Here is a 27,782-nt window from a genome sequence, read left to right as displayed (position 1 = left end):
AGAGAGAGAGAGAGAGAGAGAGAGAGAGAGAGAGAGAGAGTAGAGAGAGAGAGATGTAGAGAGGAGAGAGAGAGAGAGAGAGAGAGAGAGATGTAGAGAGTAGAGAGAGAGAGAGAGAGAGATGTAGAGAGGAGAGAGAGAGATGTAGAGAGGAGAGAGAGAGCGAGAGAGTAGAGAGAGAGAGATGTAGAGAGTAGAGAGAGAGAGAGAGAGAGAGTAGAGAGAGAGAGAGAGAGAGAGAGATGTAGAGAGAGAGAGAGATGTAGAGAGAGAGAGAGAGGTAGAGAGTAGAGAGAGAGAGAGAGATGTAGAGAGAGAGAGAGAGAGAGATGTAGAGAGGAGAGAGAGAGATGTAGAGAGTAGAGAGAGAGAGAGATGTAGAGGAGAGAGAGAGATGTAGAGAGGAGAGAGAGAGGTAGAGAGTAGAGAGAGAGAGAGAGAGATGTAGAGAGTAGAGAGAGAGAGAGAGAGAGAGAGAGATGTAGAGAGTAGAGAGAGAGAGAGATGTAGAGAGTAGAGAGAGAGATGTAGAGAGGAGAGAGAGAGGTAGAGAGTAGAGAGAGAGAGAGAGAGATGGAGAGAGAGAGATGTAGAGAGGAGAGAGAGATGTAGAGAGGAGAGAGAGAGAGAGAGAGATGTAGAGAGGAGAGAGAGAGCGAGAGAGATGTAGAGAGGAGAGAGAGAGATGTAGAGAGTAGAGAGAGAGAGAGAGTAGAGAGAGAGAGAGAGGAGAGAGAGATGTAGAGAGGAGAGAGAGAGATGTAGAGAGGAGAGAGAGAGAGCGAGAGAGATGTAGAGAGGAGAGAGAGAGCGAGAGAGATGTAGAGAGTAGAGAGAGAGAGAGATGTAGAGAGTAGAGAGAGAGCGAGAGAGATGTAGAGAGGAGAGAGAGAGCGAGAGAGATGTAGAGAGTAGAGAGAGAGAGAGAGAGATGTAGAGAGTAGAGAGAGATGTAGAGGGGAGAGAGAGAGAGTAGAGAGAGAGAGAGAGAGATGTAGAGAGTAGAGAGAGATGTAGAGAGGAGAGAGAGAGGTAGAGAGTAGAGAGAGAGAGAGAGAGATGTAGAGAGTAGAGAGAGAGAGAGAGAGAGATGTAGAGAGGAGAGAGAGAGAGAGAGAGAGATGTAGAGAGTAGAGAGAGAGAGAGAGAGAGAGATGTAGAGAGGAGAGAGAGAGATGTAGAGAGGAGAGAGAGAGCGAGAGAGATGTAGAGAGTAGAGAGAGAGAGAGATGTAGAGAGTAGAGAGAGAGAGAGAGAGAGAGATGTAGAGAGTAGAGAGAGAGAGAGAGAGATGTAGAGAGAGAGAGAGAGAGATGTAGAGAGAGAGAGAGAGAGAGAGAGATGTAGAGAGAGAGAGAGAGATGTAGAGAGTAGAGAGAGAGAGAGAGAGAGAGATGTAGAGAGGAGAGAGAGAGATGTAGAGAGGAGAGAGAGAGCGAGAGAGATGTAGAGAGTAGAGAGAGAGAGAGATGTAGAGAGTAGAGAGAGAGAGAGAGAGAGATGTAGAGAGTAGAGAGAGAGAGAGAGAGATGTAGAGAGAGAGAGAGAGAGATGTAGAGAGAGAGAGAGAGAGAGAGAGATGTAGAGAGAGAGAGAGAGATGTAGAGAGTAGAGAGAGAGATGTAGAGAGAGAGAGAGAGATGTTGAGAGAGAGAGAGATGTAGAGAGTAGAGAGAGAGAGAGAGAGAGAGATGTAGAGAGAGAGAGAGAGAGATGTAGAGAGAGAGAGAGGAGAGAGAGATGTAGAGAGAGAGGACAGAGAGATGTAGAGAGTAGAGAGAGAGAGAGAGAGAGAGAGATGTAGAGAGAGAGAGAGAGAGATGTAGAGAGAGAGAGAGGAGAGAGATGTAGAGAGAGAGAGAGAGAGAGATGTAGAGAGAGAGAGAGGAGAGAGAGATGTAGAGAGAGAGGACAGAGAGATGTAGAGAGTAGAGAGAGAGAGAGATGTAGAGAGAGAGAGAGAGAGATGTAGAGAGAGAGAGAGGAGAGAGATGTAGAGAGAGAGAGAGAGAGAGATGTAGAGAGAGAGAGAGGAGAGAGAGATGTAGAGAGAGAGGACAGAGAGATGTAGAGAGTAGAGAGAGAGAGAGAGAGAGAGAGATGCAGAGAGAGAGAGAGATGTAGAGAGTAGAGAGAGAGAGAGAGAGAGAGAGAGATGTAGAGAGAGAGAGAGAGAGATGTAGAGAGAGAGAGAGGAGAGAGATGTAGAGAGAGAGAGAGAGATGTAGAGAGAGAGAGAGATGTAGAGAGTAGAGAGAGAGAGAGAGAGAGAGATGCAGAGAGAGAGAGAGATGTAGAGAGTAGAGAGAGAGAGAGAGAGAGAGAGATGCAGAGAGAGAGAGATGTAGAGAGTAGAGAGAGAGAGAGAGAGAGAGATGCAGAGAGAGAGAGAGATGTAGAGAGTAGAGAGAGAGAGAGAGAGAGAGATGTAGAGAGTAGAGAGAGAGAGAGAGAGATGTAGAGAGAGAGAGAGAGAGATGTAGAGAGAGAGAGAGAGAGAGAGAGATGTAGAGAGAGAGAGAGAGATGTAGAGAGTAGAGAGAGAGAGAGAGAGAGAGATGTAGAGAGGAGAGAGAGAGATGTAGAGAGGAGAGAGAGAGCGAGAGAGATGTAGAGAGTAGAGAGAGAGAGAGATGTAGAGAGTAGAGAGAGAGAGAGAGAGAGAGATGTAGAGAGTAGAGAGAGAGAGAGAGAGATGTAGAGAGAGAGAGAGAGAGATGTAGAGAGAGAGAGAGAGAGAGAGAGATGTAGAGAGAGAGAGAGAGATGTAGAGAGTAGAGAGAGAGATGTAGAGAGAGAGAGAGAGATGTTGAGAGAGAGAGAGATGTAGAGAGTAGAGAGAGAGAGAGATGTAGAGAGAGAGAGAGAGAGAGATGTAGAGAGAGAGAGAGGAGAGAGAGATGTAGAGAGAGAGGACAGAGAGATGTAGAGAGTAGAGAGAGAGAGAGAGAGAGAGAGAGATGTAGAGAGAGAGAGAGAGAGATGTAGAGAGAGAGAGAGGAGAGAGATGTAGAGAGAGAGAGAGAGAGAGATGTAGAGAGAGAGAGAGGAGAGAGAGATGTAGAGAGAGAGGACAGAGAGATGTAGAGAGTAGAGAGAGAGAGAGATGTAGAGAGAGAGAGAGAGAGATGTAGAGAGAGAGAGAGGAGAGAGATGTAGAGAGAGAGAGAGAGAGAGATGTAGAGAGAGAGAGAGGAGAGAGAGATGTAGAGAGAGAGGACAGAGAGATGTAGAGAGTAGAGAGAGAGAGAGAGAGAGAGAGATGCAGAGAGAGAGAGAGATGTAGAGAGTAGAGAGAGAGAGAGAGAGAGAGAGATGTAGAGAGAGAGAGAGAGAGATGTAGAGAGAGAGAGAGGAGAGAGATGTAGAGAGAGAGAGAGAGATGTAGAGAGAGAGAGAGGAGAGAGATGTAGAGAGAGAGAGAGAGATGTAGAGAGAGAGAGAGATGTAGAGAGTAGAGAGAGAGAGAGAGAGAGAGATGCAGAGAGAGAGAGAGATGTAGAGAGTAGAGAGAGAGAGAGAGAGAGAGAGATGCAGAGAGAGAGAGATGTAGAGAGTAGAGAGAGAGAGAGAGAGAGAGAGATGCAGAGAGAGAGAGAGATGTAGAGAGTAGAGAGAGAGAGAGAGAGAGAGATGCAGAGAGAGAGAGAGATGTAGAGAGTAGAGAGAGAGAGAGAGAGAGAGAGATGCAGAGAGAGAGAGATGTAGAGAGTAGAGAGAGAGAGAGAGAGAGATGCAGAGAGAGAGAGAGATGTAGAGAGTAGAGAGAGAGAGAGAGAGAGAGAGATGCAGAGAGAGAGAGATGTAGAGAGTAGAGAGAGAGAGAGAGAGAGAGATGCAGAGAGAGAGAGAGATGTAGAGAGTAGAGAGAGAGAGAGAGAGAGAGAGATGCAGAGAGAGAGAGATGTAGAGAGTAGAGAGAGAGAGAGAGTATGGGGGAGGGAGACATAAAAAGCCTTTAACTTAATGGCTCACTATTACCATAGATCATAGTGTGTGTGTGTGTTTGATTGGATGAGGGCCACTCTGTGAACAGTAGCCTACCTTTAAGTGACACGAACAGGTTAATGTTGAGAGCGTAAGCGTCAGGGTGCTGAAGGTAGGGGAGGGGCTCTGGGTCCTGCAGAGGGGGGGGGGGGGGGGTACAGAAACAAAATGAACAGGAAACAAATGAGGAGGAGGCTCTAATGTACACACACACACACACCAAAACTATAAATGAGGGAGACAAAACTGCTTTTCCATTCTTACACCCTTAACGCTAATGAGACAAAAAGTGTAATTTTGTTCCAAAAGTGGCACCGGAGTTTGGGGCATGTAACAACCGATCCAGAGGTCTCAAATATAAAAGTCTGTCAGTTCTGAAAGACAGAGGGAGGTTCGGTTTAATTGATAGTTAATCAAAGGTGTTCTATCATGGTACGGAAGCCCTGAGGAGCAACTGAGAAAAACATTCAGATCTAAATAGTTTTCTCTCCTGTGTCTATGGCTTAAGAAGAGATTAAAAATAGGTTTTGGCAGGAAAATCTGTCGAAGTTCCTGAATCACATCACCTCAGGGCTTCTGGATCATGGTCTGGTGACTCAAGTCACTACAGAATTTAACATAGTGTTTTTGAATAGGGGGTCACTATTGGATGCTTCTCTTTACTGGTGTAAGTTGTGACCCCTGAACTAACCTGGATAGGGTTGGGCTCTGCAAAGGGTAACAGCGCCTCCATTGGGATGACCCAGGGTGAGATAGTTGTCCCGAAGTTCTTCCCCAGGAAAGGACCAAGAGGAACATACTCCCACGCCTGGATGTCCCTGGCTGAGAGTAGACACAGATAATACTGCATAAGTATGCAGGTAATTGTTAGATACTGTTGGGCAATAACAGGGAGTCCAAAAAGTTTAAAGAAACTACCAGGAGACCAGGGACTGTTGTGACCTGAACCTTTCTTAAGCAAGCAGAAGGTGAATATGTGTAAGCTCTTCGACTCATGTTTTCCATTATGTTGCAGATACAAAGGATTCCATGATGCTAGAAGACATTTTATTTAAAATAAATCTGGTTAAAAGTGGTATATAGTGGTTTATATAGTAAAGACAGGATTAAAAACATATTCTCTTTTCCTTTTAAATGTCAAGGCAAACCTAACAGCCACATCTATTTAGTTCCAACATGGCAGTTCATAGTAACAGGCTCATATAGCTGAACAGAAAGGGAACCATGAGGGTACCTTTCTTGCATAATATTTGATGCTTAAGTGTATTTCAGGGCATAATTCTCTCTGTTGGTTAGGAAAGGTTATTTTCATCTTCAATCATTTCTCTGATTCATTGTTGTAATTCGTTAATTCATAATAAATAGTCTGCTATTGCTGTCGCTGAGCTTCCCCTTCCTTAAAAAAGTGTCAACTATTATTTATAGTGTCATTTCATATTTTGGTGCTTCACATCCAATTACTGAGAAATGTCAAATGTTTTAGATATTAAATGACAGCATGGATTTTTAGACAAAAACAGGACCAAGAATGCATCGTGACAGATAAGTTAGGAGGTTGGCCTGCCAGGTGTGAAATGTTTTGTTAAAAGACGTGTGAACCATTATGCATGCACTCTAGCATGCTATCAAGGTTAGATAAATATGCCGTCAAACTTTTCACTTCAAAAAAATATTAAAATACATTAAAATAATATAATATATAAAGTTGTTAAGACACAGTGCATACGCTCTGTATAAAATCTAGTGCAAAAGTTCAAAAGTACTCGAGGCAAAAGAATTTAATATGCCATCGATTTACTCTATTTCCCCACAATGTAATGCACAAAGGAAGTGTAGGAGCTGCTCAGAGAGGGACAAAAGTTGAGCAAATATGCACATCATTAATGTTTAGTGTCTAGGCTCCGACTTCGTCACCGTGCACAACGCGGCAGTCAGTGTAGCACAACACTGAGTAGGGAGTGACACTAATAACTTCTCCATTTAATGTGGAGTCAAAGCCCCCAGGTGGAGGCGGCTTTTGAAGGCTTTTGAAATGCTAATTTGAATTGACCACATAGCTTACAGGTGACAGCAGGGCTCAAGCCCAGGGGCCCAAGGGCTCAGGGGTCCCCGAACCCAGAGCCTGTGCATGAAGTCGCTGATAGTTTTGTTTCCACCAGGGGATTATGTACTCAGTTTTGTGCATGCATGAGTATGTGTGTGCGCATCTTTGTGTCTGTCTGTCCATACTAATATTGCATACGGCTGGACCCATCATGCCGTATGCTGAAGTGCTTGTGGTTGTGGTGATTCACACTTTTTGTGTGAAAGCATATTTCTTTGACAGTTTTATACCATCATTGACTGCTGACTCCTCACTACTCTTAACTGGCAGGTGGGGGCTGCAAGTGATCTACAAGTGCTGTAGTTTGGACTCTTGTTTCCGCTACACATTCCGAATTGTTCCTCTATTGATTTGCACACCTGGGTAGGATAATTCACAATAGCCACAATAACTATAGCTTACAAAGTGAACCGAGTGCTGACTACAACAGAGCAGGTAGAGCTATTTAGCTGTTAGCAGCCGCTAAGAGGCTTTACATGTCCCTACCCAGGGGTCCATTGTCTGCTAATGGTATGCAGCCCTTGTTCATACTGTATACAGTTAGCATGGGATTGGGACACACCTCACAGCAACGCAATGTTGCACACAATACCAGTAACCCCCTACACCTGGGGTCCCATAGGGGTCCTCCACTGTGAAGCTGTCTCTGTCCTCACATGGACACGGCTCATTGGCCGATGCCTTCCCTCTCCCACTGTGAGCCTTTTACAAATTACTTTTCAATTAAGCCACTGTGCACCATTGAGAACAGAGGGAAGAAGAAGAAAGGGGGGGCATTTAACTTAGCGTGCATTTTTATGGTATGACAGGATGGCAAATATTCAGAGAGCTAGTGGTGAATTCGGGTCTCCTGAGGGCTTCAGTAACTACTAAATGAAAGCTATGTCAGTTCCCTTTCAAGCTGCACATTCAGCAGAAATGTCACAGACTGAAAAATCTCTCACACTGTGCTGTGGTGAGAAAAATTAAAACTGGCGCCTTCTGAACAGAAGTATCTGTCACAGCACGAGCATGATGGGCTGTGGTTGAGATGGTCAGTGTGGAGAATGTGTGGCAGTGTGCTGGAGAACATTTCAAAGGCAAAACAGCAAACTTTGATAGCAGAAAGAACACATTCTTTCTCTTAGTGGAGATAAGAAGAGAAAAATATGAACTTGTTAACAATAAAACATGCCCTTCCTAAACTTAATATACTCTTTTTTTTTCTACTGCAGCCCAACTCGGTCTGGTATGACCAGTAGCTTATGGGGACTAATGGTAGCTAATGTAGTTATTGTGCATCTGCCATTCAGTCATCTCAAGCATTCTCATAATCCTCTTGCTGTCATTGTTTGAGGCTGTCAATCATATCAGCTGGTCTCTTCTATCTAATAGTACAGTGACAACCCTACATTGTTAGCCTATCATCTTGCTTAAATGAGGTTCTCTCTCTGCCTTTTGTAAGCTCATGCTGCTGTTCCACGCGCCCCTCCACCTCCCCATCACTGCCCATCTTCATCATTTCATCAGCCTCATCAGCCACCACCAGTGTTTGGACTCCACGGGGGGATATATGTTGCTGCTGCTCAGGGTAGACATCTACTTGTACAGTCCAAGCATGAGACAACTTGTTTTATTTAAACTGTTTTAGACAATATATAACTGATCCTAACCAATGATAGATTGTACATGCATTCTAAAACATGCTTCAGAAGATGTACTGTATGTTCTCCTGTGTTTGTGTACAGCAGACATCCAGGTTAAACTAGCTAGCTTTTAGAGACCGCTCTGTATTTCTAAGTCAAAAGTAATGTGTTTTGTACTTTTCAGATTGTAAGTAGAAGTAAAACTTAAGGGTTTTCACTGAACACTGATAAAAACAGGCCCTGTGACATGGCCCTTGGATCGGTGTGTTCTGCAGATCCAAAAATAAATCTAATAGAATTCAGTCTGTGAAGATTTAAAGTTTTGCACACCAGTAATTCACCTCAACAAAACTTCATCTTAAGTAAGTCTTCCAGTTGTTTCACATGCCTGCTCTCTCTGTGCATGAGCTCTGAGCCGTCACTGCTCTCAGGCATACACTAAGACAAAGCTAGCATCAAATCAATCCACAGCTGACTTCACAGATTCCCTGTTCCTCACAGACTGCTGACAAATGATGAAAGTGGATCCAGAGTAGAGTTTTGAGAGAAGGCCCAAGGCAAAATGAGAAACTGTTTAATTCCACTAGAATGTGTCATGGACCACTATAAATTAGCCCAATCAGAGAATGTTTAAGGATGATTATTGTCCTGACATGTTCATATTACCATATCTACTATGTCCCCACATACCATTCTGACAGTTAAATTAAAGGTCCTGGGTCTATAGACTTATGCAGCAAAAACGCTCTTCAGTTATCTCAATCCTTTGATACATAAAAAAAATCTAAAAATATTTGTGCACCACTGCTATATGAATGCAATACATAAATAAACTCGTTTTTTTAGATGTATAATTTTATTGAGGTTTGATACATTTGGATCTGCTTGCTCTAATCTGTAAAGTTAGACAGATCATCAAGTGAGGGGCCTCAGTTGAGGGTTTGATGTGAGTTTTAGCAGTTAATGCTTGTGTAAAATCGGACAACTCCCAGACTGGACAACGCGACCTGTCAATCACCGTGTAGCCCCGCCCTAAAGCATCCCCTGCTTTATGGTCTGTTTGACTCTAAATGGACCATAATGTACTAAATGAACATCACGCTGTATTGAAGAAGACTTGAAACTAGAGATTGAGACCATAAACTCATGTTTACTGAGGGAATAAATCAAGAGAGAAGTAGAGTCATTTTCTCATAGACTTCTATACAACCAGAGGAGTCGCCCCTGGTGGACATTAGAGAGAATGCAGCTTTAAGACATGAAGCTTTGGCTTCACTTTACAGACCCAGAGGTTGCTGCCTGGTTGGAAGTCTATTTATGTATAACTTCAGTGCAACCTGAAGACAAGTGGCCAAGAACTGGAATAGCAAGGAGAGCTGTTTAATCAGACTGTAGCTGTAACCCTGCATTAACTACAAATCTGTTTTCAGCCTCCTGGTGTTACTGCTCTCACACCTTTTTAAGCTGAATTTCACAGTATATTTGTCATCATCATAGTACTTGATATCAAGGAACAGGAAACATAGGAGAATAGGGTCACCATTAGAAGAAACAACCCAAAGTACAATTTGGGTTTGGGTCTGAGGGTATAATTCACATTTGTTGTAATTGATTTCTGCTGGCAGAGACGGAGGAACGTTTTCGGCAGGCTGCAGGATGACTGATGTAGGAGTAAAGAGGAATATTGGAGAGAATAATAGTCACAGGGCAATCGCACCATGCATGTCCTCTCCAGAGATTTACAGTTGAATCAATAATACATACAGTATACCCACTCATGTTTTGATGAGGACTGACTCCGCCATTTAATCTAAATCCATTTCCATCAAACTAAATCTGAAGTGGCATCAACATTTATAATGCAGAGCTAAATTAAGGAACAAGTGTGCTTCTAAGTGAAATGCCACTGCTAATAAGAGCTGTTTGTCATAATAAAATAAAACCATCTACAAGCACATAAGGAGGATTTTGGTGTGATGTGTTGTGCAGAGGCTCTTACCACTCCAGTCATTCATGAGTACCATGCCAAAGATGTGTTCATGGGCTTTCTCAATGGGAATGGGCTCCCCGAGCTGATTCCCCCCTCCAACAAAGAAGGCCTAATCAGAGTGAAGAATAAATAGAACAGCACTGACATATTGTACCATATGAAATATCACACAGACTGGTATAAAGCATAAGAGAAGAGCAAGTCTGGCATTTTTACCAGAGAACTTTTAACATCTAATATTGTATTAATAAATATAATATTATAAACATGCTGGTGATTCGATTAAGTAAACACTGTAATCACCATCTCCAGCTCAATGTCCAACTGCTTAGACGGGCCAAACACAGGAGGTTTTGCTAGGAGAAAGAAAAAGGCAAGCATAGTTATCATCAGCTGTAAGAGGTTCAACTCTATGTACCTGTATACAGAGGTGAATGTAAGGATATTACTCTGGTCAGGTCTCATCTGGCCTGAGGGGCGGCGGATGGGGGTCCCAGAAACAACCACTGATGATGCTCTACCATGGTATCCCACTGGAAGCCTCAACCTGCAAAACACAATACTGAAGACTGAACAGGGACCACAGGATGTACACAGCTTATTGTCAGTCTACATTGTGTATGTTGATAATGTCTCTGAAAGTAGTATTTACGTTATGATTAGAGCAGACAAGCATGTATAATGGATGCAGGGTCATTAGTAAAACCATTCAACTCAGTTACATTACAAAGACAATGAGCACGTAAAGATGTCTCAGTACTGCCCAGGTGATCTCTGGGAAGTGAAGTGCAGAAGTGCCACAGTAATGACTGCTTTGACTTAAAGATGGACACAAGTAGTTCAATACATTGCTGTGTTTGTTTGTTTTGATCACTCTCTGCCATGAAACCTCTACTGAGGGTAAAAAATATGATTTGATAAAAAAACTTGAAGAAGCCACAGTAATAGACATGTAGTGGTCTGGTCTCCTTATCTATATTACACAGATTCAAAAAGATTGTATCCATCTTCAAAGAATTATTGCTAAAACGTATCCTGAACCCTGAAATTTGACCTGGGGAGTTCCAAGAACAGCCTGCCAATCACCTGCTTAACCAAAGGGCAGTGGGTCCGAGCCGCCTTAGCATTCCTCTCATGAGGGCCGAGAACAAATGAAGGCTGTCTGTGCTGTGTGACTGAGGCTTGCTGCAGGGATGCTCCCACAGCGCTGCTGCACTGTTTGAATGCACACTGATGTTCTGGGGCCCAAATCAATTAGAGAAACCTCGTAGTGTCCCTCCACATATGACTGTTGCAGAGAACCTGGAACAATTAGTTTCAAGCTCTCTTTCAATATCTGCCCCCACACTGGGAATGTATCAAGGCCTTGTTATATTCTACCAGCAGCTGTTAGTGTCTACTGCTGGTTAGATTGATAGTGTACCAGTTTGGCATCAGAGCATTCTCCTTCCCCCGGAACATGGTGCCAACGTTGGTGGCGTGGTCTCTGGAGGAGTAGAAGTCGGTGTAATCGCCTTTGAAAGACAGATAAGACAGTTCATGAGAGGAAAAGGCTGAAATATTCACATACCCTTCTGTTATTAGTGAGGTCTATCAGCATGAACCTGACTGGATGAGCCGAGTGTTGCTAGAAATGTAATGTGTTGTTAAACAGTGCCCCCTGGTGCTGATGTACCTCAAGTCCATTTAACTATGTAAATGTTATTTTCTGCATTTAGATCTACTTAACAAGTAAGCAAACGGTCATTGTGCCTTCCATTATGACACAACTCTAACCAATCATACTAATGTCTGCATTATTAATGAATTGAAGGTAACTATTGGTAACTTTTATAAAAATGACTTATTGTCATATTATCTCAAACTGTCACTCTATCCTGACAGAAGTACATCAGACAGATAATCAGTGAAGATATCTGGTTCCTCTGCCTTCTCTTAGTGCTCCTAATGGCATTTGCAAAGTCCACCATGCCTGAAGGTAAACCACCAATCAGAGCCAAGGAGTCTAGCGCAGCTGTCCGTCACTGCTCATGAAGCCGTGTTTTCAGAAATGTATTTTAGTGTACTTTAAAAATGAGAAAACAAGAAAGTGAGCTAAGTCTTTAACTTCAAAAGCTCAAACAACCGCATTACTCAGGATGTGTGAGGGGACAGCAATAGATAGAAGTGATGCTAAAGGGGAGGTCACATCTCTAACAGGACAGGCTCACCAATGTCTGCAGGAAGGTGCATGGTGGCTGTGCTCTGATGGACAAATGCTCTGCAGAGACAAAGAACAGAAAGACAACAATCACTGGTGAAATAAGCTGTCTCAAAAAAGAACCAAGATTCTGCCCGCAAATAGAGCATTATAGAATATATAGAATATACAGCTGGGTTTCCACTCTACAATGAACCATTTCCCAGAACAATACAGTTCATTGACATGTTTCTGAAAAAATATGAAGACCACAGACCTGGAGCTCTCCATTATAGTGTAGCGTGACAATTTTAACTTTCATATTTTGTTGTATTGTATTTTCATCACATATCGTAACCACTCAATGATGAAGGCTGTTTAAGCCTGTAAGTAGACTTCTACATCCACAGACTCCACAGACTGACCTGCTCCGAAGGCTGACATCATCTCTCAGTGTGCTCTCATTGGCTGACAGCAACCCCTGCAAGGTCCTCCTGGCCTCCCTCCAGGCCTCATAACCAAGAGCCATGAAAGCATTCAGTGTGGACTTGTAGGGGGACACAGATAACAAGTCAAATCTGATACAGAAAGCAGCCCATCCTATTATCACTTGACTTACTTTTAGAATGCAGAATCTACAGTATGATAGGACTTTTAGTGGGGTCCTGCATTAATGTTACTGCCACATTTGTTCAGGTTCAGGGGTTTTTCTGTGTGGGGGTTGAGTGAAAGGTTGTGTGAGAGAGCAGGTCCAATACCAATTCAAAATCAAAACAGCTACTGGCAGCAGTAGAAGAAGTCCTCAGATCCTGTACTTAAGTATAAGGTAACATAGGGCAATAATCCTTTACAAGAAAGCATTCTGCATTTATAATTTGACTTAGGGAGTAGAACTGGCAATCAACAAAGTAACAGTACCAAAATACTGATTATACATACTGATCTTGGCTGTATTTTCCTATAATATTATATTTATTACTACAGCATGAATGTGTAAGCATCATATTAATGTATCTGGTCAAGCAAGAGCTAATTAAGGAACATTATCAACTAACTGGACTTACTGTAGTATCGGTATGATGATACCATGATGCAGTAGATCTGATTCATGTCAGGTAGAGAGCTAAGCTGATTTATGTTGCATCTTCTCTGATTACTATTATTAGGGATTAAATTTACCTGCTCAAACACATCCCGATGTTTGGAAATCACAGGTCCTCGAAACAAAGACATAATCACACTGAGGTCCAGAATCTGGTCTCCAATGGCAACACCAATGCGACGTTTGGGCTGGGAAAACAAAAGTCACTGACGTAATGATCCACACTCCACTACCCTGCATCCATCAAGTGGTTCTTTCAATCTACAATGTCTCATCCAGCAAGCCAAGTACTTTCATGTTTCATGTTCATGTTTCATGTTTCATGATGAGAGTGGAAAGGTCCAGGATTGTCAGTGCACTCTCAGCTGCCACGCACACTTTAACATACATCCTCTCCCTCAGTACACTTCAGCAAGCTCAGATCCTTTTTTTCCTCAAAGACCCACAGTTATGTGAGTATTTTATTTTGAAAACCATGACCTCAATGTGCCTGACCTGACAACACTTTTTCTTTTTGCAAACCCAGAAGAAATAACCAAACTGCACTTACATGATCAGGTGTGGAGAATATTCCATAAGGGAGGTTGTGGAAGGAGAACTCTGATGAAGCATCTACTTTTAGGAAGGACATCTTCACTTTGGCAGTGGTATTCCTCTCAACCTTACTGAGTTACTGAGTGAATGAGCAGCAGCAGCGAGCTCTTCCAGATGTTTGACTGTAGACAGGCCCGCCTCCCGCTGCAGAACCAATCACATGCTGCCTATAGTATCCACCCTCATACTGCCTCTTTGGAAGTTAATGCAAACCAGCCTGGTGAATGACTAAGCAAAATCAAGTTACTGATAAGCCTTATGGAAACTTGAGAGAAAAGCCCTGATTCTAATATGTTTAGTGTAAATGCAGTTTAATGAGAAAAAATACAATTTGAAACATTCCAACATGAACAGTGAATATGTCAACAGAAAAATGTGGAATGTTTCATATTTAGTGTAAGACATAAAATAATGATGAAACGCATAAATCAGGCTTATGGAAAATAAATGGAGTGAATGTATTTGATGTAACTCAATCAACCTAAACTAATTGAAAACAACATATCAAGAGCCCTCAATCAAAAAGGTGTATGGCAAAAATAATGAATAGTTTTTAATATGATTGATAACAAATCTCTAACCAAAGGCCAAACACATATGAGGGTGTAAACTAACTACCCAAGGCTGTCTGTCAGTGTGTCTGTTTTTCACTATCTGTTTACACACAGGTCCTGTTGGATCTTCGACAGCCCTTGACATTCGATTTTAACAATCAAATTTTCTTTTATTTGTATGCTTATATTGTATATATATTTAAAGTTACTTTTAATGAGGTTTTAAATAAATATTCATGATATGATTTCTAACTCAGAGATGCTGATTAGCCACACATGTATCTCTAGAGCTGCTTATGATTATTTGGCTAAAAAAACTACAGATTGGGCTGTTGGCCTCCCTAAACTTCCGGTATGCAGCTGACGTCAGAGACATGCGGCGTAGTGATACTATGGTGTGGAGTCTTTACTGGACTGTTCAGTCGTGTGTGAGTCCTTGCTGGCAGTAACGTTAGCTGGTCTCATACTGTTATCGCCGCCTCTCATGTGTTGATATACTTGTTAATGTTTAACGACTGGAAGCAAAAAACACTGTCGAAGTCGGCTCTTCCACAGTAATAACAACCGACACGCATACGGAACGCACTTCACAGAGTTATTTGTCAAACATCATTTTTACTGAACGTCCGCTTGATTTGAAGTTCTCAGGCAGAATGGCCGCCTTGCGTGCAGCAAAGCAAGCTCTGAGGAAAGAAATAAAGCGAAGGGTTGCAGCGTTGAGTGACGAGGAGAAACAACGACAGTCTCTAGTCCTCTCACGGCAGGTAAGGGAGAGCTGACACAGACTGGCGGATTTGAAAGTTACTTTTATGGTGTAGAACAGGCTGTTAGACCTGCTAGCTATGACCAATCAGCGTTAGTCTCATACTAAAAAACCCACTGCAACTTTTCCGTCAAAGCAAACTCGGGTCCAATAAACTACCTTGGGTATAACGTTATGTATTGTCAAGTGTTTGAAGGTGACCAAATACTTTTTTACATTTATAGGACCAGTCTTTCAATTTGCCGTACACCATCTGTAACATGACGCTATCATTTGAAGTAAAGGTTGCTTTCCTCCGATGTTAACACACATAATAACAACACATGGGATTTCAGAAGTATACTTTTAACGTTGTCAGCTATTGCTCAAAATGTACGGAAGCCGAGAACGGCCGTGCTAGCAATTATTTTATGAATGCCGTTATCTTGAGAGCACACGTTAATATTTTCGTTATCAGCCGAAAACAAGAGATTATTTGCATTTATTACTTATTAGTTCATGTTTGTCAGAGAGCAGGGTACAATGCCAGATGACTGCTGTCGAGCCTTCACTCCCATCTCGAGTCATATCAGTTGATGCTAACGTTTGAGTGCACCCATATACCGACACTCACGGCCAAGACCGAGCTGACAATAGACTATGAAGAAGTCTGTATACAAAAAGCACGATATAAAACGACTATGTATAAAAAGTCTATACAGTGTGTGGAGCTGACAGCTAGTGACGGACATGACAAAGCTAGCGGACGTATGTGTGACTATGTCCGGTTTTTGAAATGTAAAAATAAGATAAGTTGCATTATATTTACAAGACGTATAACACGTGTAACCTGCGTCCCTTATACATTATTATAATTATTAAAATACCACTAAATTGTAAGGCAAATATCTTAAATCTTTCATTTTTGGTTTGCTGGAGAATATCATCTCAGACTTTTTTTTATACCTTTTGTGAACACCTTATAAAAATCTTTTTTTTTTATCTGGAGGTTTCACGGTATATCAAAGTATTTTTAGTGCCCGAGCACCGACAAAGTCATTTATTTACTGAAGTTGGGTGCTTAAATCTACAATTCATTCATACAATATTTAATGCTGCTGTCGTTATTAATAATATTAATTTCTTCTAATGTTAACTAAAGAATCTTTTGCATTTTTGCCTGAAATTGATTGAGAAATTAAATAGTTGACGTTTATTTTTCGACTAATAGATTAATCGGCTTAGTGCATTCACTGAGGAGAAACTATAATGTTATTTACATCTTTGATATTTATAAATAAATCATGGATGACAATAATTCATTTACAGCCCTTGCTCCTGTACTCTAATAATGTCACACAGATTTAAACTTTCTCTTACTCTGCATTTTTTGTAGCTGTTCAGACACCCCAAGTATCTGTCCTGTAAGAGGATTGCTGTGTTTCTCAGCATGGATGATGAGGTGCGCACCGAGGAAATCATCAAAGACGTGTTTAAATGGGGTAAAAGCTGCTTCATTCCAAGATATGAGAGTAACAGCAGCCGTATGGACATGTTAAAGCTCAACAGTCTGCAGGACATGGAGACGCTGCCTCTGACATCATGGAACATCACACAGCCGGCTGAAGATGACAACAGCAGAGAGGAAGCACTGGCTGCAGGTAAGCATGGACACACACATCCATCTACAGTCTACAATTTAATCTGCATATTGCTGATTAACAGGTCACACAGCTCTTCTCCACCGATGTCTATTCTCAATTAGGGTTGCACGGTGTATCGATACTAAAAAGGTACCGCGGTACCTGTACGTTAAAAACGATACGATTTTGTATATTTTTAGTATCGATACTTTATTAAAATAGCGCGCGATCAGAGCGCACTCGCTGCTCCGCTCCCTGTCATGCTGCCTGCAGGCATTGACTGCAAGGGGGCGGGGCTGCCCAGCGCTCACACAGCAACAGGCAGCGCTCACTCACAGCGAGTGATCACAGGGGAGACATGGCAGGAGCTTTTGCCGACCGTCCTCGGCTTGTTGAAAAACAAGATGCCAGAAGTATCATCTGGAAGTACTTTGGCTATATTGCAGACAGTGAAGGAAAGCCCACTGACCTACAGAGACCCGTTTGCAAAAAGTGTTTCAAAGCCACACAGACAAAGGGAGGCAACACGTCTAACATGGCAAAGCACCTTTCAGACAGACACCCCGAACTTTTTAAAGAGTTCAAAGAACGACAGGTAAGCAAATGTGATTATAAACATGAACATCCCGAATCTCCCATATACAGCCTAACAGGAGTAGCCTTAGCCTAGTTTGACGACAAGCCTATATGATGATGAGGTCACAAACTCACAATGCACACAAAAGTGTACTAAATGAAACACAATTGATGCAAAATGGCTACATGCTGGTGGAGACTGAGGGTGGATCTTGAGCTAATTCTTTTTATTTAAGGAAAAATAATTATTCCATGAATTAAGATAAAATATGAAGTGAAAATATCAAACTCACTATGCAAGTAAATGAAGCATTGTTTATCCACCCACTCCCACAGACAGTCAGACAGATGCCAGCAGAGTCAGCAGCAACACAGAGACAGAGTTCCCTTCAGCTGTGTTTGAAAGCCAGCGGAAATATGAGAGAGGCTCAAAAGATGCGAAGAGGTTAAACATTAATATTAATGCCATTTGTTAAGTGTTCAAAAAGCTGGGCAGGAACAAGCTGGTAAAAAGGGAACCGTACAGATGTTTTATTTATTACTATTATAGATAATTATACCAGTATCGTGTCGTATTTGTGGTATTGTATCAAATTCTGGTATCGTATCGTAAGTATCGGGTATCGTGATACTTATGGCAGGTATCGTATCGAAGTCATAATTTTGGTATCGTGACAACCCTATTCTCAATATGGCTCCAGCTTTTAGCTACTATATAGCTGAGTAGTAGTACCACAGAGAATTGTGTAGTATGTTAGTTTGGTTTGACTCAGCCTGTTCTCACTCCCAGGGCGTCAAATCCCAACGCTTTGGCAGAGGCCCATGGTCTCTGATACTGACGCAAGGCACCTTTTAGCATCAGTATGAGATGTGACGCGCTTTCAACCATGTCCAATGTAAACCCACCTGTGTCATTATTAGACATACACTAACCAAGGAGATTTGTTGCTTTTTGGTGACCACAAGTTACAATCTTAACCTCCACCGTTTCACAACGTTGACCACAAGTTACAACCTTAACCTCCACCGTTTCACAACGTTGACCACAAGTTACAACCTTAACCTCCACCGTTTCACAACGTTGACCACAAGTTACAATCTTAACCTCCACCGTTTCACAATGTTGACCACAAGTTACAATCTTAACCTCCACCGTTTCACAACGTTAACCACAAGTTACAATCTTAACCTCCACCGTTTCACAATGTTGACCACAAGTTACAATCTTAACCTCCACCGTTTCACAACGTTGACCACAAGTTACAATCTTAACCTCCACCGTTTCACAACGTTGACCACAAGTTACAATCTTAACCTCCACCGTTTCACAACGTTGACCACAAGTTACAATCTTAACCTCCACCGTTTCACAACGTTGACCACAAGTTACAATCTTAACCTCCACCGTTTCACAACGTTGACCACAAGTTACAATCTTAACCTCCACCGTTTCACAACGTTGACCACAAGTTACAATCTTAACCTCCACCGTTTCACAACGTTGACCACAAGTTACAATCTTAACCTCCACCGTTTCACAACGTTGACCACAAGTTACAATCTTAACCTCCACCGTTTCACAACGTTGACCACAAGTTACAATCTTAACCTCCACCGTTTCACAACGTTGACCACAAGTTACAACCTTAACCTCCACCGTTTCACAACGTTAACCACAAGTTACAATCTTAACCTCCACCGTTTCACAACGTTGACCACAAGTTACAACCTTAACCTCCACCGTTTCACAATGTTAACCACAAGTTACAATCTTAACCTCCACAGTTTCACAACGTTGACCACAAGTTACAACCTTAACCTCCACCGTTTCACAATGTTAACCACAAGTTACAACCTTAACCTCCACCGTTTCACAATGTTAACCACAAGTTACAATCTTAACCTCCACCGTTTCACAATGTTAACCACAAGTTACAATCTTAACCTCCACCGTTTCACAATGTTAACCACAAGTTACAATCTTAACCTCCATAGTTTCACAACGTTGACCACAAGTTACAATCTTAACCTCCACCGTTTCACAATGTTAACCACAAGTTACAACCTTAACCTCCACCGTTTCACAATGTTAACCACAAGTTACAACCTTAACCTCCACCATTTCACAACGTTAACAACAAGTTACAATCTTAACCTCCACCGTTTCACAACGTTGACCACAAGTTACAATCTTAACCTCCACCGTTTCACAACGTTGACCACAAGTTACAATCTTAACCTCCACCGTTTCACAATGTTGACCAGAAGTTACAATCTTAACCTCCACCGTTTCACAACGTTAACCACAAGTTACAATCTTAACCTCCACCGTTTCACAATGTTGACCACAAGTTACAATCTTAACCTCCACCGTTTCACAACGTTGACCACAAGTTACAATCTTAACCTCCACCGTTTCACAATGTTAACCATGCGTGAACCTTCTGCTTCTAGATACTACGGGCGCTTCTGCCCGAGCAGCAAAATATGACAATTATGGATGAAATCATGTTGTGTGCTTACAGTGTGTGCACTCTCAGATTTAGAAATGAATTTCAATCATCATCATACAATGCTCTTTAATATGATTTTGATTTAAATAAAAGTTAAATTGGTACTAGAGATGTCCCTAGCAGATTTGCAGGATCAAGCTCAGAGCTGCTTCAGGCAATTTGTGCTCCAGATACACTTCCTGTATACAATGTAGCATGTTGTTCTTTGGAGTAGTGGAAGTGTAGTGGGAGGGATTAAACCACATGTAAACGGTTCAGAAGTTTCAGTAAAGGATGCAAGCACATTTGGGTACATTTTGCAAGTGCACCACACCTTTAAACTGCATGCCATTCTGTTATATTACAATTCTCAAAAGTAATGGACTTAGATTGAGATTGGCTGGAGAATCATTTCTCATCACTTTTATTTATTTATATTATTTTCTCATCATGACAAGAAAAAACGTTGGGGAAGCCTCTGAGTGAGTTACAGGAAATGTGCTGCATTAAGTAACATGAGTCGGGTTGAGTCTTGCCCACCAGCCAAAGCTCTGAATATTTGCTGCCGAATATTAGGGGTGGGAATCACCAGAGGTCCCGAGATACGATATTATCACGATACTTAGGTCACGATACTTAGGTCACGATACGATATCATCATGATACTGCGATATTATCACGATACTGCGATATTCTGAGTATTGCGATAACATAGGCCTATATTGCGATTTATTACTTTTTTCAACTTCAAATTATGTCCCCAAAGGAAAACTGTGTCAACATGTTTTATCTAATAAGATAAAGTTTTCAGTCTGTTCATCTCACTTCAATCATTTTTATTGCAGCAAAATAGGATTGTCAAGCAGACAGACTGACCAACAATGTCATAAATGTTGCATGCACCTGACAAACTGAACTGTTTGTATTACTACATAGTCCAACTTAACTAAATGCAAACGTGTGGACTCAGTATATGAACTATAACTTATATAAGTTGGATATAAGAGTTATATAACTCAGTATAACTTGCGATGCGTGGACGTCAAGGGCAGAGAGACAGTTATGCGCTGCACTCTCCCCATGAGCCTGGCTACTGTTGGCAGATTTAACGCCCGTTGTGAGGCCAGATTGAGCGGGAGAGCGAAACACTTCACATGCAGGAATCCCGCTAACTAAACGGCAACGCCCACGTTAGAAGCGTTGTTACAACCACCAGGTTTTTGTCGGCAATCCCCCATCTTGTGCTGCATTTTGCAGGAGGTCTGTAATGTTTGCCCCGGTGTGACTTACGTGTACTGCTCTAGTTTGGAGAACGTGAGACAGCAGTCACCAGTCCCCTGAGATATTGTGCTGTTATAGTCACATAGGAATCCACTGCGTCTGACGTCCACGCATCGCAAGTTAATGCAACTCTTTCTGCTGTACTCGAAGACGCCTCAACTTTAAGCTTCACTTCTCTGTAGAGCAGTGGTTCTCAAACTGTGGGGTGCGCCCCTCTAGTGGGGCGCGGTGGTATTACAGGTGGCGCGCAGGGGGAAATGCACATTTCCTTTTTTTTTTTAAGTAATTAATAAATACATGGCGAAATGTATGGAAGCCCGTTTCCGCCACTGAGGAAAAAATACAGATCCTGTAAGTCATTATAATGAGATACTATCTCTAAATAATGACTTAGCATCTCATAATTATGACTTACTATCTCATAATAATGAGATACGTATCTCATAATAATGAGATATGACTTAGTGACTGAGGGCGGGGCATAGCAGAGCAGGGTTACGGTTTAAGAAGGGACCCTGTTAACTGGTGACCTTCAGCCAAACTCAAATGAACTCAGCTTGACACATCTGTGTTCTTGGCTGGTTGAATTCTTAGTTTTATGGCTTTGCTTTTCTTGTTGCCTCTGATGCGTTATTGTCCACATTGTGTATTTTCACCTCATGACAACATCACAAACATCTGCCTCATTAATTTGCAGCGCTACAAAGATTTGTCTCGGAAACCAGCTGTATTGTAAACTGCTCCGTAGTACATGTCAAAATGCTCCACGGTAAACACGCAATCTGGTTTACTTAAAAGTGATTGCAATTTTCTTTATTCTATTATTTGAAAAAGCAGAGACGGAGGAGTCACAAAATGTTATTTCAATAAAAATTCAACATAGACAATTTTGTTACAATTTTGTTGGGGTGGTGGGGCATGAACATTTTTTCTTCCTCCAAAGTGGGGCGCGACAGAAAAAGCAGTGCCTCAAAACCCATAGTTTTTGAGCAGAAAAGGCAAATGGACACAAACACAAAGTTATCAAAGTGTAGTTATTATAAACTGTTCCCGATTTTTGTTTGGTTTAATATGTGATAGGAACTATTGTTACGTCCTATGTTGCTCTGGGGACATATTTAGCCGGTGCCAGTGTTGCCAACTTGGCGACTTTCTCGCTAAATCTGGCCAATTTCCAAACCCTCATGGCGACTTTTTTTGTCAAAAGCTACTAGTGACAAATCTAGCGACTTGTTCTGGTGTTGTTGGAGACTTTTGTGGTGTTTTGACTCCACTGATTGCTGGTAATAGAGTATGTAAATACCTATTCATTTTAGTAGTACAGCCTGCACAAGAACAAAGATGAAACTATAAAGTATTTTAAATTATAAATAAAGTATTTCTATGCATGAGTACCACCAGAAAAGGTTGTCTACGTTCTTCAACCAGGGGAGGAGGATGTCATTGCCTTTGACCTGTGCAGCCTTGAGAGATCCGATAGCAAACATTAGAATTGAGTTTTTTCAACAAATCAAACATGGTCATAGGTCATAAACTACACTTACTGCTGCAAACGTTTTGGCTAGGTTTTTGGCACGGTGCCACATGTCAAGTGTGTCTTTTATCCAGAGGTCTTTGTATCTTTTTCTCTCTGGGTCTGAAAAGGGAGGACATACAGTATTACTCTGACTTATAGATGCATCTTTTGTAGAATATAACCATCTATCAATACCATTGGCATGTATACTCACTAATGAAGGTTCCAGTGTGGACATGTGCGTCCGTGCAGAAGTTTAATCTGAGTGTGAAGTTTCTCTTTTGTCTGGATAAAGGAGTAACTGCAGTACTGAGCAGTGTGACCTGTAGGGTGTAACACAACACATTTGTAATCTACCCAGCGTAAATATTTAGTTTTATTAAGGGCTATGATCCAAACAAATCAAAAATAGCCTGAACAACTTAAACATTGAACGTACTGCTCTGCAGTGTCTTTCCTCGTCTCAGCCCCCTGTGTCACGGTGTGTGGTGCATCTCACTGAGTCAGGAAACTTGTCAGAATGCCCATATTTGATTGGCTGAGCTGCATCACGTGATGTGATTCACAACGCCGACTCTCTGCTGTTAAGTTTCGTTTCACGATAGTCACGTGCTCGCCCACTGACCAATCACAGCACACTCTGCCCTCGCGGCAGAGCTGCACATGGAAACTGAGCTGCACGTAATGCTGACGTAGCTATAGGCCGGCTAGAAGGCGCTGACATGTCAAAGAATACGCCCAACATGTCAAACTAAAGATCTGATTGGTTGAAGACTATGACAATCAACAATATCGTCCCCATTCACTTAAACTGCACATGGATTCACTTGTGAGTCTGCAGGCCTCTGCCTCTGTTCTTACCTAGAGACACAGAGGTGAGATCTGATTGGATAAAAGCTCTACTTAAAACAAGCTGCACTGGAAGCAGAGCAACTGAGGAAGACAGTAGCTGTGCAATGAGAAAATAAGATAATGGGAAAATATTTATATAAATTATAATACATGTAGTGTGTTTATGAAAAGTTATTAAATTATAAAATAGATATTACGTTGTGATTCTGTCTAGGCCAGCAGAGAAGGCCTTGCAGGCCCTGACGGCCCACCACTGGTCCACAATGACCATAAGGCTATATCAATACACAGCTAAAGGATGGTTTTGGTTGCTATATTTACAGAGCAAGCTAAAAAGCATGGGAAGCAGTACAGTTAACATAACGTGTGCTCCCCATGTTGTATTACATTATCGGGTCTAAACATTGCTTGGGCCGGACTACCAAACGTTGTCTCACGGTTCGGCACGTCTGGACCGCGGATTAATTACACAGTTTAACGTTATCCATCACAGTGTGGAATAAAGTTTTACTGACAATTTTTCAGTAAAATATGTGATCAGGACATCATTTATGCTTCTCTAGTCTGATAATGTTACATTGTAAACAACCAATCAGTGTTTAAATCAACAGGAGAGCTGGTAACGTTAGCAGCACCGCTAACGAATAACAGTTACCTTCAGTTACATTATGATACGTTCAGGCTCTGTTCAGTGAAAATGAGGATTGGGCGAAGTTAAACTGTAACATTATCATGATGTGTTTATGTGTAATCTCATAAAATGTAGTGTTGGTGAGAAACTTGTTTTTGTTGTGTTGAACATGGGTTACAACTGAATTTCGTAGTGCATCCCTGTGTTGTACAATGACAATAAATGATCCTGGAATCCTTGAATAGTGTATGTTTATGAAGAAAAGAAAACACTATAAATGACTTACTAAGTAAAAGTATAACTTTTACAATTTTTGATGCTTTTTATTCATATGGTAATTTATTTCATAATGTGTTTTTATTTATTAATACTGAACACTTTGGGGTGTCAGACCCAAATCATTGTTTCACCGTGATGTGGTGAAGACCTTGGCTTATGTGGAGAGAGCATGCGCAGTTCAGTCATCTAGTAGAAGTAGAGATATTTCACTAACATGACTTTGAGCTGCTCTTGGCATCAGATAAACGATCAATGGATTCATCCTCTGGAGACCACCGTGGTGTTGAACAAACAGATATTTCAGACTTGATCAAAGTGGTAAAGCGACAAACAAAATAACTTTTTTATACACAGAGCGTTGCTCCTGGTGTGGTTAAAAAGTGTTTGACTTTTATTTCACCATCAATATTATTGTATAGTGCTGTCCATATTTACAGGCAAGGGCTGCCAGTCCAGACCTCTATCACTGATTACACTGTCTGCTCTCATTATCTAGGAGGTCTGGACCTGATCTTGATGCCAGGCCTGGGTTTTGACCGGTTGGGGAGACGTCTGGGAAGAGGGAAGGGCTTCTATGACACCTACTTGGAGCGCTGCATCAGACACCCCAAAGGAAAGCCCTACACCATCGCCTTGGCCTTCAAAGAGCAGCTGTGTCAGGAAATCCCTGTCGACGACAATGATGTGCTCATAGATGAAATCCTGTATGAGGATGAAGAGTAGCTAATCAGTCACCACCTGTGGTCCATGAACTCTAAACTGGCTGTATTTACATGTCAAAGTCCGCCAACCGGTTAACCTGGCCTTTCAATGGAACACTCTGGCCGTGGTTACACTTCTCTTCTCCCTGACTCTTTTGGTCGTATGCACCTGATCAGAACTCAGCTGTCCACACTTCAGTGTGACCCGCCTGATCAAACAGTGATCGGATATATTTTGTGGTCAAATGGGCGACTGTAAAACGGTGGATAAACACATTTAATTTCTTGTATATTCTTCACAATAAAAGCCCCTCATTATGTTGTTATTCAAGAGCTTTTATTTTGAAGCAGCAGAATCATGACATGTTGGGTTTTCATCAGCAGTAAGGTAACGGGACTCAGACAGCAGGTCTCAGCTGGAGGAGCCCAGGATGAACTAATGCGCGCTATTCCTCCTCTGCTATTCCTGCTGACTTGTCAAAAATATCATGTTATTACATTATGCACGTTAAGCTACTAATTCATGGCTGTTGAAGGTGCTGAAATATTGTGCCAGTGTTCTGCTCTGTATGTCATGCTGCCATAATGAGCTGTTAGGTAATCACCAATTACCTAAAATGAAGAATTGCTTTACACAATTACAGCATTAATGGACAATTAAATTAAAGGCAATAAATGTTTCTAACATCTCTTAACCTCTTGCACACGACGCCCCCAAATTTGGGGGCTCTCGGGCTCAGAACCCCTGAAAATCATGTACGGAGAATAGCCTTATTCTTCGGTAAAATTGTGGATTGGTCCAGTTTTTTTACCGGATGATACAGCAACGTACGTTACACGATCAACGTACACTATCATATAAGTCACTTCTTACACACTCCAAACACAACTATAGACCACTAATATAAGCATCTAGAAAACGTGGCATAAAAGCATGAAATCCTGGCCAGAAATCGCCGTTATGAGTATCGCAAATCAATATTTGCACCCTGATGCTAGCGGCTACCTAGCTTTGCAATGCATTTAATAGCATTAGCACTCGTGGCCAAACGCGTAAATAACTTCGCTTTTCCGCTCCGTGGGAGCACTGGACAGCTGTGAGTGGTCAAACGTACCTTCGTACTGCCCTCCGCCGAAAAAAATCGTAGGTATGTGGCCAAGTTTTATGAAAAATGAGGACAATAACGTCGCAGATTATCCGTTTCAAAGCTGGAGTCATTGTTGCCAACTGCATCCTGTTTACTTCCGAGCTGTTTCCAGAATAAGAGCGGTCAATCCAGCTTGGGCGAGCGGTCAGACTTCCTGCAAGAGGAAATTTATGCCCGGGGAGACGCGGCACTTCTTGCAACTTTACTGGTTGAAACTTCTGTCAATCAACGGGTCGCCGTGGCCCTCAACTCCATCAGCTAATAAAGACGTTAAGATGCAGCTGAACGCTCGGGGCAGAAAATGAACATTATTTTGTCAAACTAGCTAATTGATATTTTGTTGCTTCCACTGAAAAACTTGGAGTCCCCCTCCACTGCAAAATACATTGCTTGTGTTACTTCACTTTGTCCTTCCCTGTGCAGTGATGACTGAGCCAGAAGGATGTTGAACACAAGGGGATTTCTGACTCCTGATACAAGTGTGACGTGAAAACCTTAAAGCTCCAGTGCACATATACACTAAGAAACTCTTCAAGAAGTAAGATACATTAAGGTGCAGTAGTTATCAAAGTCGTTTTTAATCTAGATTGTTTGGGTGTGAGTTGCCGAGTTTTGGGCACATCAGCCGTAGAGATGTCTCCTCCTCTACAATATGATGGAACCATAGGGCACTCAGCTTGTGGTGCAAAAAGCACCAAAAAAATATGTTTGAAAAACTAAGAAGCAATGTCTCTTTCCAGAAATCATGATCCAGTTCCTCAAGATAATTCACAGACCTCGTTGTGGGATCATGGCTCTCTACAGCTGCTATCTCCAACACTCAGCAGCTCAAAGCAATCTAGACTGATAAATAACATTACAGGTAAGAGGAGAAATGTATTTTTGATTTTGGGGTGAACATCCCTTTAAAACAAGTTTTGGAATAACTGGTTGTTAAATGTGGAGGGGCAGAATCTATCATCTTATATTAATATGTCCTCGTCTTACAGGTACCTGGGACAGACAACACGGACGCACTCTACAAAAAGAGACCGAGCAGACTATCTGCTGAGGAGACTCAGCACTCCTGAGGACCTTCTTCAACTCTGTGGTGGCATCAACCATCTTTTATGAAGTGGTCTGCTGGGGCAGCAGCATGTCGACTGCCCACAGGAAGAGACTGAACAGACTGGAGAAGAAGACCAGCTGTGTCCTGGGATGCCCACTGGAACCAGTGGATGTGGTGGAGGAGAGGAGAATGATGGTCAGGCTATCATCCCCGATGGACAACACCTCCCACCCCATGCAGGACACCAACACTGAGCAGCTCCGTCAGTGACCGGCTGCTTCCTGCTGCTGTCAGACTGCACAACAAACACTGCTCCCAATAGACCACATGTACCATATAAAAACCCGGCAAATTATACATACATTCATGTGCAATATCAGTATCAATATCAATATATGTGCAATATAAAGAACCTGTGCAATAGAAACACCTCACATGTGCAATAATGTGTATCCAACCAACCAATCTGATTGTATTGTATTTTTAGCTTTTGTTGTTTTTTGTGTACTTATTTATTATACCTTTACTGTTCATACCTTTATTGTACTTGTTTTTATTTTCTTGTTTTTTTACCATGTCTACTTTGCTGCTGTAATCCTGTAAATGTCCCCGCTGTGGGACTAATAAAGGATCATCTTATCATACATGTGTGCACTGCTCTTTTTCGACGGTGGTGGGAGTCAACCAGATATAAATATGCTAAAACAACCAGTTAGTCTTCATCTTTGAAGGGCTTTC

General features: G+C 41.9%; 2 protein-coding genes and 1 long non-coding RNA gene across 3 annotated transcripts; 2 read left to right on the top strand and 1 right to left on the bottom strand.

Moving 5' to 3' along the window:
* Window positions 1–4,044: 4,044 nt before the first annotated feature.
* On the bottom strand, window positions 4,045–13,649 carry LOC142948815 (fumarylacetoacetase-like; the record flags this gene model as incomplete). The annotated part of the gene is made up of 10 exons (XM_076090925.1): window positions 13,538–13,649; window positions 13,065–13,175; window positions 12,311–12,432; window positions 11,917–11,966; window positions 11,130–11,220; window positions 10,156–10,253; window positions 10,010–10,062; window positions 9,716–9,815; window positions 4,679–4,809; window positions 4,045–4,120 (listed from the first exon to the last, which is right to left on the bottom strand). Coding segments are annotated over exons 1-10 (913 nt in total), but the record flags the coding sequence as incomplete, so codon positions are not given.
* Window positions 13,650–14,525: 876 nt separating this feature from the next.
* Window positions 14,526–25,174, top strand: mthfs (5,10-methenyltetrahydrofolate synthetase (5-formyltetrahydrofolate cyclo-ligase)). Its single transcript, XM_076090918.1, has 3 exons — window positions 14,526–14,899; window positions 16,274–16,538; window positions 24,644–25,174. Exons 1-3 carry the CDS (start codon window positions 14,789–14,791, stop codon window positions 24,868–24,870), a joined length of 603 nt encoding a protein of 200 aa, XP_075947033.1. The 5' UTR covers window positions 14,526–14,788; the 3' UTR covers window positions 24,871–25,174.
* A 1,386-nt stretch (window positions 25,175–26,560) lies between these two features.
* LOC142948806 (uncharacterized) lies at window positions 26,561–27,688 on the top strand. Its single transcript, XR_012953580.1, has 2 exons — window positions 26,561–26,858; window positions 26,986–27,688. It is a non-coding gene; the product is annotated as an uncharacterized LOC142948806 (long non-coding RNA).
* Window positions 27,689–27,782: the final 94 nt, after the last annotated feature.

The sequence above is a fragment of the Anarhichas minor genome, unplaced genomic scaffold (genome assembly GCF_050575085.1).
Source record: "Anarhichas minor isolate MPS153535 unplaced genomic scaffold, ASM5057508v1 ptg000013l, whole genome shotgun sequence".
NCBI classification, from domain to species: domain Eukaryota; kingdom Metazoa; phylum Chordata; class Actinopteri; order Perciformes; family Anarhichadidae; genus Anarhichas; species Anarhichas minor.
Note: the sequence above shows the minus strand (reverse complement) of the source record. Positions and strands in the feature narration are given on the sequence as shown.